The sequence below is a fragment of the Hippocampus bargibanti genome, linkage group LG07 (genome assembly GCF_051943395.1).
Source record: "Hippocampus bargibanti isolate YZ-2025 linkage group LG07, ASM5194339v1, whole genome shotgun sequence".
Taxonomy (NCBI): Eukaryota; Metazoa; Chordata; class Actinopteri; order Syngnathiformes; family Syngnathidae; genus Hippocampus; species Hippocampus bargibanti.
In genome coordinates this window covers 10,418,920-10,437,159 of record NC_142740.1, presented here as the reverse complement: position 1 = coordinate 10,437,159, position 18,240 = coordinate 10,418,920, and the positions used below count along the sequence as shown (strand labels likewise).

General features: G+C 46.6%; 1 protein-coding gene across 3 annotated transcripts in view; it reads right to left on the bottom strand.

Annotated features, from left to right (window-relative positions):
• Positions 1-1,066: 1,066 nt before the first annotated feature.
• Positions 1,067-18,240, bottom strand: part of tie1 (tyrosine kinase with immunoglobulin-like and EGF-like domains 1) — a 42,674-nt gene continuing 25,500 nt past the window's right edge. For all 3 annotated transcript variants that reach the window (XM_089000815.1, XM_089000814.1, XM_089000816.1), the window contains 8 exons: positions 16,892-17,002; positions 8,813-9,003; positions 7,276-7,389; positions 5,926-5,996; positions 5,222-5,262; positions 5,001-5,097; positions 4,826-4,925; positions 1,067-3,417 (listed from right to left, as the gene is read on the bottom strand). In XM_089000815.1, coding sequence (XP_088856941.1) covers positions 3,346-3,417; positions 4,826-4,925; positions 5,001-5,097; positions 5,222-5,262; positions 5,926-5,996; positions 7,276-7,389; positions 8,813-9,003; positions 16,892-17,002 — 797 coding nt within the window. In that variant the 3' untranslated portion in view covers positions 1,067-3,345. The remainder of the gene's footprint in view (positions 3,418-4,825; positions 4,926-5,000; positions 5,098-5,221; positions 5,263-5,925; positions 5,997-7,275; positions 7,390-8,812; positions 9,004-16,891; positions 17,003-18,240) is intronic.

The following is an 18,240-nucleotide window of genomic DNA, read 5'->3' as shown; positions in this document are numbered from 1 at the left end:
AGGCCAGGTCTGGCCCACCATATCATTTTATGTGGCCAACGAAAGCAAAACAAATCTGACACAGTGACTCACAGTGACTTCAACGGTCATAAAAATGTTCAATATTCAAAAAAATATTATTGACTTCATGACATGATTTCAGTTGTAATGGCCCTCGAAGGGAAATGGTAACTCAAATGTGGCCCACGATGAGAATGGGTTTGACACACCAGATGTTAGGACTTCAAAAAAGGTATGCTGAGCTGCTTTTGGATGCATATGCACAAACGACAGTCAGGACCCGTCAACCAGAGGTGAGCCGTGCATTTTTTAGCTAGGCCTTCACCAGTGCTACGTCTGAATCAATACACAGCTGTGACTTTTTTTATTGCCCGGCCTTTCTTGATAATAATAGTAATAACAATACATTTCATTTATAAGTGCCTTTCAAAATTCTCAATGTCACTTTACAGTCACAGTATCAGTTTCTTGTGAGTGAGCCACACGCGCCAGCGTTCACGCAATCCGGATGTCACTCTAAAAGATACAAGAGAACTAGCTAGCTAGTAGATAGCTAATTGATAGCAGGGTAGATAGCTATCCAGCTAGATAGCTATATAGCTAGCTAGCGAGATAGCCAGCCAGTTAGCCAGATAGCCAATACATAGCAAATAGATAGCAAGTAGTAGATAGCTAGCTAGCTAGACAGCCATATAGCTAATAGAGATATCCATCTTTTCTTGCAAAGTCCGTCTTCAAAATAACTTTAACAGTCAATCTGCAACCAGGGGCATAAAGCCCCAAACAGCTTAACTCCTAGAATCATTGGGACACACAAACCCCTCCACCACAATAAGTTAAAGCCTGATTCCTGAACTGACATAGCTGTTAAAGTTATCGGAACAGCAATACTGTTCATGCTGTACTGTATTTTAAAATCTGACGCATTAAAACTTGCATATTTCAGGTTAAATAACAATAACACATTGGTTTCAACAAACCGTTTTGTGTTTTGTTCTGGTAAATTATGCAAAGACAATAAATGACAGTAGCAAAAGCTTAATAAAACAAGTAAGAGGAGTTATCGTTTACATATCAAAAGATTTATTCAGTGAGCGTGAATTAAACACATTTTGTACTGTACATTCTCACCCAAAGACATTCTCGCACACATGGTTAAATGGCAGGCATTACAAGAGAGTACACTTGATGTACAAGTTAAATTGAACATTTTAGGTCACACTTTGAAGAACAATCTGATACTGAAGGCAGACATGCAAGTAAAAGATTCAATCATTCATTTATATATATAAAAAAAAAAAACTGTACCGGTACATTTATATGTACTGTACAGTTATGTATCAGTTATCTGTACCGGTACATTCATATGTACTGTACAGTTATGTATCAGTTATCCATTATTCATGATTGGAAAATGAAGCTTCATGGGGATTCATGAAGTAGTTCTTCTTCTTCTCCTTCTTTTTCTTATTATTACTCATCGAGATGGCACTCTGTTCAACACCGTCCTGGATTGTCATTACATAATCCTTTCTTTAAACTAACAATACCATCGAGAGGAGTAAAAAAAAAAAAAAAGCGTTACCCATGACCAAATCAGACAATTTATTTATTTTTATCTCCATAACTGTGATGTCATTTTAGTCAAACAAATGATTGAAGTAGAAAGTAGAAACCTTTATCATAAGCCATTTGACCTATTAGTGGACTAACAGCTAAATGCATATACTACTGAATTTAACTGTTGTATATACAATGTAAAAAAAACAAACAGGGAAAACAAAGCCCTTCCATTGTAATAGAAAAAAAGCTATGTTGCATTGAACAAAGAAAATGACAAACACACACACAGACATACGCACACGCACACACACGCACACACACGCACGCACACGCACGCACGCACGCACACACACTCAAAAAACAAAAAAAGTATTCTTGATAGTATGCAGTGTATCCCAAAAAGTGACCAGTAATGCAGTTTGTAGGTAACCATTAGATTTAAAACAAACAGGAACAAACAGGAAACAAAATGTTTAAAAATACCCACATTGTTGTAACTCTAAATATTCAAACAACCATTAGTGCATTTGTGTTGATTAATTACATCGGATAAATACAGAGGGGGGGCGGCCCGGTAGTCGAGTGGTTAGCACACCGGCTTCACAGTGCAGAGGTCGCCGGTTCGCGTCCCGGTCTGGCCTCCCTGTGTGGAGTTTGCATGTTCTCCCCGGACCCGCGTGGGTTTTCTCCGGGTCCTCCGGTTTCCTCCCACACTCCAAAAACATGCATGGCAGGCAGATTGACCACTCCAAATTGTCCCTAGGTGTGAGTGTGAGAGTGACTGTTGTATGCCTTTGTGTGCCCTGTGATTGGCTGGCAACCAATTCAGGGTGTCCCCCGCCTCGTGCCCGAAGACAGCTAGGATAGGCTCCAGCAACCCCCGCGACCCTAATGAGGAATAAGCGGTACGGAAAATGAGATGAGATGAGATGAAATACAGAGGGTTGTGTCAGGAAGGGCATCCGACATAAAAGCTTGGCCAAAACAAACATGCGGATCAAACCTCTCAAGATGGAGGACACTGATTTGCTGTGGCGACCCCTTGAAGGGAAAAGCCAAAAGGAAAAGAAGAATTACATTCATGCTATTGGAGGCTTTGATAACAAAACGTTGACTCTCTATTTCTCTGTATACACACACACAAACTCACACACGCACACGCACACACGCACGCACACACACACACACACACACACACACACACACACACACACACACACACACACACACACACACACACACACACACACACACACACACAGGCTATACATCTGACTGTACAGTAGTTCATATGGTGGTAATAATCCACAGACTGGATTTAAACAGGCTGGTATTAAGTGCTGCATTGTATGTGTTTCCAACAGTCTGAGAATTTCAATGATTAGGCTTCACTCCATGTCCATTGTTTTGGGAGAATGGAGAGCAAATAATGTCCAGGAAGAGTACCCCACAGACCCTGTGGTCGAACAGCAAGCCACATATCTCCATGAACCTTTTGACATCCGGTCAAAAGAGTACCATCTATAGCAACAAGAAGCCCAATGAGTTGACTCTTCTGAAAGTGACTGTCTCCATCTGAGTCCACACTCCACACCTGATAATGACTCAGGTATCTTCCCACTGTGTCCTTTCACAGTCCTCCACCTATAACTGGGTGGTTTTGAAAGAACGCCTGGTCCTTCTCTCTCTGCGGTGTTCTGCGGGAAGGTGACAGTAACGTGGTAATCTCTTGGGCTTCTTCTTGAGGTGATGTGGCATGTCAGGGCCTGAGGGGGCTGGTAGTCAGGCTTCCTCCGCAGTAGCGTCGATTCCAGCGTATGTGAAATTCTCAAAAAGTGCCATGTTCACATAGGCCTGGAGAAAGGAAATGTTTTATCAAAACTTGTACCGATATCATCCGACTTATGACCGGCGACTTACAACCACCCGTACTTACGATCACGACTGCCGGACCCTATATTTTTACTTTTAATTCAACCCTTAGCACCGCAACACAAGCAGCCCGGCAACGCGTATGCCAATTTTGGCCAGTCAGCCAGCATCTCAATCTCGCACAGGAATCAACCGCTTGATGGCACCGGAGGATGGAGAGCTCACTGACACCTGCAACAGCCCGGCCAGGACTAGAGCCGAGGCGGGTCGGGCGTCGGCGCTCAGGCGCGCGGGATCGCCGAGACGAGAACGCCATGTCGGGCCCACGGCCGTCGCCACCACTGTTGCCTCTTTGAGACAGTTCGTTCTGCTTCGGGTCGAGATAGCGGGTCGGGCGCGTCAGCGTTGCAGATGGCCGCGGGGTCGGGCTGCGTGTCGGCGCGGACAACGGGGTAAGGTCGGGGAGAGGGCAACCGGTAGAACACCGGTGACCCAGACCCACGCCGACCCACCCCCGCGGCAGATCATTTGTCTCTATTCAATATTTTGAATGGATTTTGACTTACGACCATTTTGACTTACGACCGTTTGGTCGGAGCGGAACCCGGTCATAAGTCGGATGTTACCTGTATATGATAGACAACTCAGTGGTAGCTCCTATTTTTTTGTTTCATTTTATAGCATTAATAACAGCCTTTATCTGGTTTAAAGGACAACGACGCATTTTTTTTTGTTTCCTAACTGACATCAGAAAAACGTTTTATAGATCTAAAATACCCAAAACAAGCAGGCTAATATTTTTAGTCAAATACAAAACACCAATAAAAATGACTTAAAGTGTCCCAAAACTGCCACAAAATGAACTCGGAACTGGGCAGATTCAGAAAGTCCCGCCCCCTTGTTGGTGACGTCACTATTGGACACGAACTGCCTTGCTCCAGAATCAAAACAATAGCTTCAGAGAGTTCAGATTCGGAGAAGATGCTTTCTTGTTACTCATCCAGTTTAGAATATGATTCAAATAGTGCAAGTGGACTCCAATGTAGCGTCCCACAAAATGCACAAGATGGCGCACAAGCTCCGTTGGAAATGGGCTGATTTGTCTGCTGGGAATTTGAGTCAACTTAACACCTTTACCGCAATTGGTAGTCTTGGTGCACAACGATTCACCATCGTGTTATTTATGTAGCTTTCCTTCTGATTTCGCGATCAACACAGTGTTTTCAGACGAAAAAAAAATGGCCAAAATGCATTGTGTGTTGCTTTGTCGGTCAGGGGCATTCCTCATGTGACGTCACTTCAGGAATCGTCATCAACTCGAAGGTGTCGGTTGTCCTTTAAAGGTGTTGCAAATACAATAACTACAAATAAGAGTGGGCTTTGTCCTTACCTTCCTGGCCTCTTGCATTCTGTTGAGCTGCACCGAGACTTGAGCGAAAGGGGGTCTTTCATATGGCCGATCCCTCCAGCACTGTTTCATCAGCTCATACCTGGAGAGGGACGGATCAAGTTGACTCATATGGTCTGGTTAACAGACCAATGAGAGGGGGAAAAATGCAACTTACACTTCATCATCACAATTCTTGGGCTTCTCCATCCTGTAGCCTTGTGGCAGTTTTTCATAAAGCTCAGCACATGTCATACCACAGTATGGCGTACCACCTGACAGACATGCAGAATGTCTATCATTACATTGCTTCAAATCCATAGATAATATGACAAGTTTAAATAGACTATTATTTTGATTATATTATGATGATTCAAAGGAGACTGTGTTTATACTTGCCAAGGCTTACAATTTCCCAAAGGAGAATCCCAAAAGACCACCTGACAACAAAGATCGAAACACAGTGAAGATAGAAAAAAAAGGTGCTGCTGTTTATAGTTACAAATTCTTGCATGAAAAATGCAACATGAACACACCTGAAAATTACTCCACTTCCTTTCACAGGGCAAAATTTGTTTGGATTAGCATTGTGATCATATTTTATATGGTGTCTACAGTACCTTATTACACCTTCATATAGATATTTGTGTTAGGTTTTTTTTCCTATGGTTTGTACATTCAAATACTGCAGTTTACAAATCCCTGTGACTTCCCTTCTCCAATCGTTTCACTTGTTTGTATAAGTGCATATAAATAGTTTCAAGTTGACATCCCAACATCTTCTAAGTTGTACCCAAGACTTCCGTGTTGTTCTTATCAAACGCCACACACAGCACTATCATCTCTGCAGTGGCAGGGGGATGATTTGTCGTTCAGTTGTTGACAGACGTTTTCTGTTAAAAGCTCACAAGAGGGATTTTTTTCTTTTTTTGCCTCCATATACATTTTCAGGAATTGTTTTGCTTTGATCAGCCAATGATTTCCATTTCAATGAAGGCACTGAAGAAAATATTAATTACCCAGGTTGACACTGCTCACTTACTATGTTTTCTTTGGTTTTGTTTTTTTTTTTTTACTTGTTGGAAGCTGCTCTTGTTACTCACACGTCACTTTTGGTTGTATACACACTGTAGTTCAGAGATTCAATGGCCATCCAGCGAACAGGCAACCTACCCTGGGAGCAACACAATATCATGATGATGATTAATAAATGCTAGAATAATGACCTAAAACATTTCAAAAATCCAGTACATAGCCACTAATCTCGATATACATGTTCTCATAACTTTAAAGGACAACCGGAAAGGCTTTTTTCAAGTTGCGTCCCAAATTTGTAAAATCACTTCAAATGACTTCTACTGAGTGCATTTTACAAAGACTCCACCACATATAGCTATATTTTACGTTTTAAGACTCGCGCTGAATATTCAGGAAGTCTTGTTTTCGAATTGATGACGATGCCTGACGTGACGTCACATTTGGAGCGCCCCTGACCGACAAAGCAACACCCAATGCATTTTGGGCACTTTTTTTTGTCTGAAAACACGGTGTTGATCGCGAAATTAGAAGGAAAACTACATCAATAACGCAATGGTGAATCGTTGTGTGTTGCACCAAGACGACAAATTGCAGTAAAACGCATAAAGAAGGTGTTAAGTTGACACAAATTCCCAGCAGACAAATCAGTCCATATGCAACGGAGCTTGTGCGCCATCCTGTGCATTTTCTGGGACGCTACATTTGAGTCCAGACTGCTCAAATTGATACGGAAGGACTTCTCTAATCGATTGCAAACAGTTATGCTTTCTCTTCAGAACTACAGTAAAGTCTCGTTATATCGATATCGGATATATCGATAGTCCCGGTTATATCGATACTATTTCTATGCACGCACGGAGAAAATTACATGCGAGCAGGGTCGGATATATCGATAGTCCCGGTTATATCGATATTTTTTCAGACTCCCTTGAATATCGATATAACGAGACTTTACTGTATTTGAATCATATTCATAACTGGATGAGTAACAAGAAAGCATCTTCTCCGATTCTGACCTCTCTGAAGCCATTGTTTTGATTCTGGAGCTAGGCAGTTTGTGAAGGAGTATCCTGGCGTGACGTCACGAACAAGGGGGCAGGACTTTCTGAATCTCCCCAGTTTCTAGCTCATCTTATGGCAGTTTTGGGACACTTTAAGCCATTTTTATTGGTGTTTTGCATTTGACTATAAATATCAGCCTGTGTGTTTTGGGTATTTTAGATGCTATAAAACGTTTTTCTGATATCAGTTAGGAAACAAAAACTGGTGTCGGTAGTCCTTTAAAGTTGATCTAGCTCCATTATCTCTGCATGTGTTACAGACACATGACTACGCCTTGCTGATAAAACTACCCATTATCTCACTCAGAAAACTTAATCAATTGAAAAGCCAAGTTTAATTCAGGCAATACTTACCATAGTCTTCTTAACATAAACCTCCTCACCACGGGAGAGACCAAAGTCTGCTATCTTTGCCACAAGGTTGTCGCCTACAAGAACATTTCTGGCGGCCAAATCTCTGTGAATGAACTGATTTTGACGAAGCACAGGAGAAGAAGGGAGAAGTTTTTTTTACAGGGAAGACTATCATCAGAATGTATTGATTATGAGTACATAATTAATCTGAACATTTGTGTTTTTTTATGAGAAGCACACATATCCTATTCTGAAATGACCCTGATAACTTTGTAATAGTTCATGCATTCGTTGTGATGAACTTCCACACACTCAGAAGCCTATTGACTGGCCTCGTGCTTACCTAGTGAAAAATAAGTATTATCTATGCGCATGGTGAAGTGTTCATGCTTTGGGTATTTATGTGGAATGGCGCAGTTAGAAGGGAAGCCGATGTGGGTGTGAACAAGAGGTAAGATTGGGCCCAAAATGTCCCGCGGGTATTAAAGCCCGACCAATTAACTTCATTTGCAGGCCTGAGCCCGAAGCAAACCTGAAATTTCACGTCATTTGTGAGGACTTGGGAGGATTTATCATAACAAATGAAAGCCTTTTTAACCAAATCAAAGTAAAACAAGACTATAAACATTGACGTATTTTACATTTCTGTGGAGGGTACATTAACCAACTATTTTTTTTTTTCATTGCAGAATTTTTTTAAGAGTTGACGGAAAATTTAAGGTCGTCCGTCATTTTGACAGCCGGGATGTGCCACAGCAACAACAGCACGTGTTTAAGAAGGCTGCACTTTAAGAGTGCGGAGCGGAAGTGAGACGGCGGCGAACGTACTTTCGTTCGTGTCCGCTGACTCGGCTGAGCGCAAAGCATTCTCTGGCTGCGCGCTCCCGTTTCGTAGTTAAATAACAATTGCCTTACTGCTTTTTTCAAAAGATTGTAAAGAGCAATACATTGGGGACACTAAACAAATTCTCAATCTGCAGTACATATGCACCTAAAAGCTAGCAACCACTCATTTGACAACAATGAAGCTAAAATCTTAGCGAAAGAAAATAGATGGTTTGAAAGGGGCTGAAGAAACCTTTTCATTGATGAACCACTCCTGTACGTCTGAGAGTTTACACAGACATGTTTTAAAATGTGTTATTTTATAGCAAGTCTTCCTCGGAGAGGTGTTTTAATAAAAAATAAAAACAGGTAATGATTGTACTAATGAATGTTCTACGACAACATCCACCACACATACCAACGAGGAGCCTAATCTGCTTGCGCTTCTACCAACTCCACCAAATCGAATTCCACCACCAGTGCCACATTCAGAATGTGACAGCTTTTAGGTTGGATTGTCCATTTCCTGTCACCAAAATTTCAGGTGCATGTAAAAGAAAATGACTTTGGTCCACAGAAATGGCCATCACATAAGAGCACGGCACAGCGTGGTCTGCCAAGTCCTCCAACACAATGAACGACTAAGCTTCGCCAGTTTTTAAGCCAAGCACACATCTGCCATCTATAAAAATACAGGTACAGCCAATCTTACCTGCTTGTCACTGAGGTAGTGCATCCCAGTCGCCACATCAACAGCAAACTGCAGTAGCTGTTGGGAAGTCAGTGTCGAGGCTGTGCCATGCTCTTTGGCAAAGGCAGGGTTAGTCTCTAAAACACGACTCTTTCTCAAGAAGTCAAGAAGATTGCCATAGGGAGCATATTCTATGGCGATGTACAGGTAACCTAAGACAGGTCAAAACATTTACTTCAGTAAAATAACACAGAGACAGCCCAGACAAGCAAACAAATTTACCCACAACCAATGTGTGAAAGAAAAAGGCAAATGACATTTTTCATAAAAGCCTCCAAGAGCTCGCCATATTCTCTTAAAGGACAACCGACATCATTTTTTTTGTTTCCCAACTGACATCAGAAAAACGATTTATAGCATCTAAAATACCTAAAACACACAGGCTAATAATTTTTGTCAATTGCAAAACACCAATAAAAATGAGTTAAAGTGTCCCAAAACTACTTCATAACGACCTCGGAGATGCCGAGCTTCAGAAGGTCCCGCCCCCTTGTTCATGACGTCACGCCAGGACGTCTTGCCTTGCTCTAGAATCAAAACAATGGCTTCAGATTCGGAGAAGATGCTTTCTTGTTACTTATCCAGTTATGATCATGATTCAAATAGTTCTGAAGAGGAAAGCATAAATGTTTGCAATCGGTTAAAGGAGTCCTCCCGTATCAATTCGAGCCGTCAGGACTCCAATGTAGCGTCCCAGAAAATGCACAAGATGGCGCCCAAGCACCGTTGGAAGTGGGCTGATTTGTCTGCTGGGAATTTGTGTCAACTAGTATCAAATAGTAGTCTTAGTGCAACACACGATTCACCATCACGTTATTTATGTGTTTTCCTTCTAATTTTGTCATCAACACGGATCAACATGAAGTTTTCAGACCAAACAAAGCACCCAAAATGCATTGTGTGTCGCTTTCTCGGTCAGGGGCGTTCCAGACGTGACGTCACGTCAGGCATCGTCATCAACTCGAAAACAATACTTCCGGAATATTCAGCGCGAGTAAAACAGCTATATGCCGTGGAATGTTTGTAAAATATGCTCAGTAGACCGATCTCCCTCACTCACCTCATCCTGCTGTCCTTTTTTATGCGTGCCTCAGTAAAGACTTTTGTATACGAGTATCTGTCTCGCCGTGTATTTCGGATCCACACCCCCCGCTTTCCTTTCGTCACTCGAGCCCAGCCCTCGAGCCTCAAGTGACGTGACATAATACTCCGACCAACCATGGATCCCGCCGGCGAAGACAGATATCTCGCCGCCCTCACCGAGCAAGCGGAGCATTCAAGCCAGCTGGCCCGAGCCATCGCGGAAATCAGCCAAATTACCACCAGGCTGGCTCAACGCTTCGAGGCGGCTGAGGCACGCATTTCCGCTCTCACGATCAAGTCTTCCCCGCCCGTGAGTAGGCACGCTCCTCAATTTCCCCTTCCCTCCCGCTACGCAGGCGAGACCGGGCGTTGCGCTCAGTTTTTAATGCAGTGCACGCTCGTGTTTGAGCAACATCCATACGCCTGCGTTAGCGATGAGGCAAAGGTAGCCTTCATCACCAGCCTGCTCACGGGAGAAGCCGAGACGTGGGTGCTGGCCATCCGAGAATCCCGACCGGAGCTGCGCACCTCGTATCCGGACTTCGTCGCCGAGTTACGCCGGGTTTTCCATCACCCGGTGACGGAGTCCGAAGCGGAGGGGAGATTACTGGACTGCGTCCAAGGGGCCCGTTCAGCCGCGGAATACTCCGTCGACTTCCGCATCCGGGCCGCTGGCAGCGGCTACGGCGACCGAGCGTTGAGGGGGGTGTTTCGTCGCGGATTGAACACCGACCTCAAGGACGAGTTGGCTACCCGCGACGCGGGCACCACCTTCGACGACCTGGTCGCCATCGTCATCGGCCTGGATCACCGCCTTCGGGAGCGACAGAGGGAGCAGCGCGGCCGACGGCCCAGACAGCCACGCAGCCGGTCCAGATCTCCCACACCCGGCAGCGAGCGTGTGCGGCGCCTGGAGGAATCCCCCGAACCCATGATCGTAGGGGGGGGGAACGACCACACCACCCCCGGGGCTCGTCGCACCCAAGGGCCCCAGGCGAAGACCTCAGGTCCACGCAAGTCCCCGGCAAGACGGCGACCACAGCGACCTCTGGAGGTCAAATCCACTACCCCCGTTACGCGGTTGGAGCTGGACAGCGAATTAATCGGCCCGTCCAACTCCCAAACCGTGCGGGCCCTAGTGGACTCTGGGGCCGACGGGTGCATCATTGACCCCCAGCTGGCGGACTCGTTGGGCTGCCAGCTGATCAATCTCCACCCCCCTAAGGAGATGGTCGACCTGGACGGCAGACTGTTGGCCCGAGTCACCCACCTCACGGCCCCGCTCAAACTCCGGGTGGCGGGGAACCACGTCGAGCACCGCCAATTTTTAGTTATGCCCTCCCGGAATGCGCCGTTGGTATTGGGTCTCCCCTGGCTCAATACCCACGACCCGTCAATCTCCTGGGAGGGCCCCACCATTCAGGGCTGGAGCCCCTACTGCTACGCCAACTGCCTACGGTCGGCTACGGCAGGGCGAGACGCCTCCCGCGGTGGACCGCCGGAGGCCATCTGCCTCAAGGGCGTGCCACACTGCTACCACGACCTGCGGGAGGTGTTCAGCAAGGACAACGCCCAATCCCTGCCGCCCCACCGACCGTATGACTGTGCTATTGACTTGCAGCCAGGGGCTCCATTACCGGACTCCAGACTTTTCCACATCTCACAACCGGAACGGGAAGCCCTGAGCACTTACATAGACTCCTCCCTCGCGGCGGGACTCATTAGGCCGTCTCGGTCTCCGCTGGGCGCAGGGTTCTTCTTTATTGACAAGAAGGACGGAACCCTGCGTCCATGTGTCGATTATCGGAGTCTGAACGACATCACCATCCGTAACAAATACCCCCTCCCCCTCATGGACTCAGCCTTCACGCCCCTTCAGTCCGCAACCATTTTTTCTAAATTAGACCTCCGCAGTGCGTACCACTTGGTCCGCATCCGGGAGGGGGACGAATGGAAAACTGCATTTAAAACACCATTAGGACATTTTGAATATCTGGTGATGCCGTTCGGACTCACGAACGCTCCCGCCGTATTCCAAAATCTGATCAACGATGTGCTCAGGGACTTCCTCAATGTTTTTGTTTTCGTTTATCTGGATGACATTCTTATTTTCTCTCGTTCTGCAGAGGAGCACCGGCAACACGTCCGACGGGTCCTGGCGCGGCTCCTGCAAAACCGGCTCTACGTGAAGGCAGAGAAGTGCGAGTTCCATGTCCGCTCTCTGTCCTTCCTAGGGTTTGTCGTGGAGCGGGGGCAGCTCAGGGCCGACCCTACTAAGACTAAAGCGGTGGTGGAATGGCCGATCCCGAAGACGCGCAAACAGCTTCAGCGGTTTTTGGGGTTTGCCAACTTCTACCGCCGCTTCATCCGCGGGTATAGTCAGAAGGCACTCCCCCTCACTAACCTCACGTCCTCTAAGATCCCCTTCAGGTGGACGCCCGACGCAGAGGGGGCATTCAACCACCTCCGTCTTGCCTTCACTAACCCCCCAGTTCTGCGTCATCCCGACCCGGATCTCCCGTTCACGGTCGAGGTTGACGCATCCGAATCCGGAGTAGGGGCCGTCCTATCCCAGCGCTCTCCCATGGACCAGAAGCTACGCCCATGCGCCTTCTTCTCCCGCCGGCTCAGCCCCGCCGAGGCCAACTATGACGTCGGCAACCGGGAACTGCTGGCGGTCGTCCTGGCCCTTCAGGAATGGAGACACTGGCTTGAGGGAGCGAAACACCCCTTCACCGTCTTCACGGACCATAAAAACCTGGCGGCCATCCGGTCGGCCAAGAGACTAAACTCAAGACAGGCCCGATGGTCACTCTTCCTCACCCGGTTTAACTTTTCTCTCACCTACTGCCCAGGGTCACAGAACACCAAGCCCGATGCCCTATCCCGCATCCATGAGCCGGCAGAAAGGGAGGAGACCACCACCAACATCCTGCCGGCCCAACGCATCCTGGGTGCCCTGAGGTGGGAGGTTGAGAGAAAAGTACAGCAAGCCCAGGGGACGACCCCCATCCCCAGGGGCTGTCCTAAGGATCGCCTGTTCGTCCCCCCCCCTCTTCGCACGGAGGTGCTCGTCTGGGGGCACACCTCCAAGATAGCTTGTCACCCGGGGGTCAACAGGACGATCCAACTCATCGCCCAACGGTTCTGGTGGCCGGGGTTCCGGAGGGACATCACCCTCTTCGTGAAGGCCTGCCCGACCTGTGCCTGTGGGAAAGCCTCCCATCAGCCCCCGGCAGGACTCCTCCGGCCGCTACCGGTACCGTCCAGACCCTGGTCCCACATCTCCGTTGACTTCGTGACAGGCCTCCCCCCCTCCCGTGGCAAGACGGTCGTCCTTACCGTTGTGGACCGATTCTCCAAGTCGGCCCACTTCGTCCCGTTAACCAGGTTGCCGTCCGCCATCGAGACGGCTCAACTCCTGGTTAACCACGTCGTCCGTCTCCACGGGATTCCGACGGACATCGTGTCGGACCGGGGACCGCAGTTCGTGTCCAAGGTATGGAAACGTTTCTGTCGGTCCCTAGGGGCGTCGGCGAGCCTGTCGTCTGGATACCATCCCCAGACCAACGGACAGACGGAGAGGAAGAACCAGGACCTGGAGGCGGCCCTCCGGTGCGTGTGCCTCCACAACCCGGCGTCGTGGGCCCTGCACCTACCCTGGGTGGAGTACGCCCACAACTCCCTGGTCTCCGCAGCCACAGGTCGGTCCCCATTTATGTCCGCCTGTGGCTATCAGCCGCCCTTGTTTCCCACTCAGGAGGGCCAGGTGGAGGTCCCGTCTATTGAACATCACCTCAGACGGGCCCACCGAGTCTGGAAGGAAACCAGGGACGCCCTGACACGCACCGCATCCCGGAACCAGCGGGTGGCGGACCGTCACCGGAGACAGGCACCCAACTACCAGGTCGGGCAGGAGGTGTGGCTGTCGACGAGGGACCTTCGGCTGGCAGGGTCTTCAGCCAAGCTGGGCCCACGCTTCACGGGTCCCTTCCCCATCGAGGCCATCCTCAGCCCGGTCTCGGTGAGGCTCCGGCTGCCACCCACCATGAGGATCCACCCCGTTTTCCATGTTTCCCTCCTCAAGCCAGTGGAAACCTGCTCCTTAGCCCCCACGCCCACCCCCCCACCTCCCCCCCGGATGTTGGCCGACGGACCGGTCTACACCGTGCGGGAGATAATGGACTCCAGGCGCATGGGCAGAGGAGTGCAGTACCTGGTCGACTGGGAGGGCTATGGACCGGAGGAACGACAGTGGGTCCCACGTGCCTGGATCCTCGACCCATCTCTCATCCGGGCGTTCCATGCGGCTCACCCCTCCAAACCTGGTGGGCCGCCAAGAGGCGTCCGTTGAGGGGGGGGCACTGTCACATCTCGTCGCCGTCCTGGGCGCGCCCCGCCCCTCCTGTCACCTCCTCCGCTGCTCCCGGGAGACGGCCCCTCCCATCATCACGCACCTCAGTAGAAGTTATTTGAAGTGATTTTACAAATTAAGCACACAACTTGTCCAGAGGCCTCGGTTATCCTTTAAGAGATGACACTATCTTGTAGAGCTCTTCAAGGTCATGAGGATTTTCCATAGATGTTCTAGTTGTATGGTGTATTTCAGGGCAAGAGGCAATGAAAAGCAGATAAATGTTTTATGAGTCTGCACACATACCATGGCTTGGTTGTTTTTGTATGGTGTTTTGCATGTTCTCCCTATGCTAGTGGGAGTTTTCTTTGGGCACTCATGCCTGATCTCACAGTGCAAAACCATGCAAGCTATGATGGACAGCCCCTCCCACCCACTCCTGCCCAGTCTGACAGCACTGGGTAGCTCCTTCAGCCAGAGACTGTTACACCCGCGCTGCAAGTTCATTCCTACCGACTGCTGTCAGGCTTCTCAATTCTCAATAATCACAATTGAAACAAACAAACAAACAAACAAACAAACTGGACACTTGTACTGTAAATATGGGTTGATGCAATACAGCTACATACATCAATATACCTTTCTTGATACGGTTTTGCACATTTACAGGATACATCTCAGTCTGCTGACATTTTTACTCTGCTTAGAATATCTTGTTTTTCTATCCTTTTAACCCCCCCTATCCCATGCCCTTTCAAATTGCTGCTGTGGACTGGAAATTTCCCCATTGATGATTAAAGGTTTCCTGATTCTGATTTTCTGATTCTGATGGTAGGTTACCATATTTTCCAGTGCATAAGGCACACCCAAAATCTTCTTAAAAAAGAAGACCCTGCTGCTTATACGACGGTGCGCCTTATATGTGAAGTAATATTGAGCCACAAAAGTCAGCAGCCACTACAGTCAGCAGCCTCCGCCTCCATTTCCTCCTGTAGAAGAAGTAGTGTGCGGTCCATGCTGGGATATATAAAACATAACCCCACCATCTACTGTAGCGCTTTATAATGTGGTGTGCCTTATACAGTATAAGGAATTTTTTTAACATGTCATTCATTGATGGTGCGCCTTATATAAGGAAAATATTTGAAAATAAACCATTCATTGGTGTGCCTCGTCATCCGGTGTGCCTTATACGTACATCGGGAAATAATTAAGGCCCCATAAATCTGAATGATGATGTGAATCCTAGTTTGCCTGTACGTATTCTGTGATTGAGTGTTGACGATTCTCGGCTTGACATTTCCTCAACCAGTTTGTTGGGAGAGGCTTCTTGTGAATAATTTGCATTCAATCTTGCAGTGTATTTTATGCCAAAACAAAATCTTTCAATTTGAATAGACATCTATTAAAGTTATTTTCTTCTGCGGTGTTTAACAGCAAGGCCCATACAGTATGTTTGAGGGGTTAATTTGACAATTACATGTTAGAGTACATATTTACATTTGAGGGCTGATTTGGCTCTGCAATTTGCGTAAAAATGTAGACTATTCTGTGTTTTATAAACATGCTTAATGCAATTTACAACTTGTTCAAACATTGCCAGAATCAAAGCACACTATGTGAAAGTCATAGCAATGAAACACATACTGAATACTCACATCAGTCAGAAATATTTTAAGCAAACATAAGACAATAAGATAAACAGAAGGATGATGGAATGAGCCAAGAACTCAGGGGTTGTTTTGAATTGGTCCATCGTGGTGAATGTTTTAATGATATTTCACTGTCTCTGGGGCAGCCTGGTGGTCAAGTTGTTACCATGGTGACTTCACAGTGCAGAGGCACCGTGTTCAACTCCAGCTCAGGCCTCCCTGTGTGGAGTTTGCATGTTCTCCCCATGCTTGTATGGGATTTCTCCAGGTCCTCCGGTGTCATCCCACATTCCAAAAAACATTTATGGCAGGCTGATTGAACTCTAAATATTTAAAATGGTTATTTGTTTCTGTGCGCATTGCAATTGGTTGGCGAGCGGTTCAGGGTATCCCCCACGCATTGCCCAAAGACAGGTGGGGAACCTAGCGAGCATAAAGCAGTCCAGCACATGAATGAATGGAAAAAAAAACAATTTAACTGACTATTTTAATAGCCGTCATTATCATCAAAAATACCTTCAGTGGATAGAAAAGTTTCCATCATTTGTCACCGATGAGAAGGTTTCTTCAGCCGTCATCTGTACAAAAGTGAAGGTTTCGGACGTTTCGCCTCCTATCCAAGAGGCTTCGTCAGCGAACTGAAACCTTCACTCAACGTCCGAAACCTTCACTTTTGTACAGATGACGGCTGAAGAAACCTTCTCATCGATGGACCACTCCTGTACGACTGAGAGCTTACACAGACGATCATTTGTCACCACATGGTGAGAAACAACAAAAGGAATAGAGTTAATCAACAGTAGATCATATTACGTTGTGATTAAGTGTGATTAAACATTAAACAAAGTTCTGTCTACTGTACGCTACAAAGTAAAGATTGCCAGTATTGATTTTACAGGACATTAAATACATAAACAAATAAATAAATAAATAACAGACCAAGGGCCTAACCTCTGTTCTCACACGCTCCAATCAAGTTGATGATGTTGGGATGCTGGCCTAGTTTACACAACACTTCCAATTCCCCAGCAAAATCTCGGTGGTCATTTTCTGAGGCAAACTCTGCAAGGAGTTGAAAAACAGAAAGATTGTTTTTCAATAAATGGCACAAAAAATGGAGCTTCCCATCTGCATCTTAAATACAGCCTAATACATAATAATATACAGTGATACCTTGGCTTATAAACTTAATTGGTTCCCAGACAGAGTGTGGAAGGCAAAAAGTGTGTATCCCAAACATTAATTTCCCGTAGGAAGCTATTAAAATGAGAATAATCCATTCCCAGGCCCCCATAAAACATAATTTTCTGCTTTTTAATTTTCTAAGCCTTAAAACTACACATACTACACCTTATTTTATGTATAATACATTTGCTATGGTATTGTAATTAAAGACATAAACTGTACTATATAATAAAGTCATTTTATTTACCTTTGTGATGGTTGTTGATGGCTCGATGGAATGGAGTGGCCGGTTTCATCAGCATTAAACACTTGATGAGGAATGTAGCCTTCTTCCACCATCTTGAGGAATGATTCCTTGTCAGCTTTGTCAGCTTTATCGTCAGAACTGGCTGCCTCACCACTCACTATGAATCCCTGTATGGCGCTTAAAGTTCTCAAACCATCCGTGGCTAGCCTTGAAATCATTAATGGATGACAAACTTCCAGGTTTCCTCTTGACGATATCTGAGTGAAGTTGCCGTGCTTTCTCTGCAATAATTTTAGCTAGTTGATGCTTTTTGCATTAAGTGTACAGATGGCTTAAAGCGGGTTATTTGTGGAGCCTGATTGATGGGATATTTTAACCTTGCAGTCTGCACTCTGCGTTTGAACTATCAATGAAGTTGAAACGAGTCCAATTTTTACTGTGTTTTCTATCCATTTTCTCACTCTCTGTCGTCTGCCTGTCTATTTTTATTTGCAGCTCTGTGTTTCTGTAACCCCCCCACTGCTGCGTTTTTGACCAATCACGTGCGGCTTTAACCGAAGACTGGATGCAGGGAATAGAGTACAAAGAAAAGTCGGCTACCATTTCCTTTTCTGGAGAAATGGGGGTTGGGGGGGTCACTCTCTCTCTGTCGTCTGGCTATCGATTTTAATTTGCAGCTCTGTGTTTCTGTAACCCTCCGTCACTGCTGCGTTCTTGACCAATCACGTGCGGCTTTAACGTAAGACTGGGGCCGGGGAATAGAGGACCAAAAAAAAGTCCGCTGCCATTTCCTTGTTTGGAAAACGGGCTTGTTCACAAACGACACATCACTCTTTGTTGCGCTCCGTGTATATCCCGAAAAACAGTT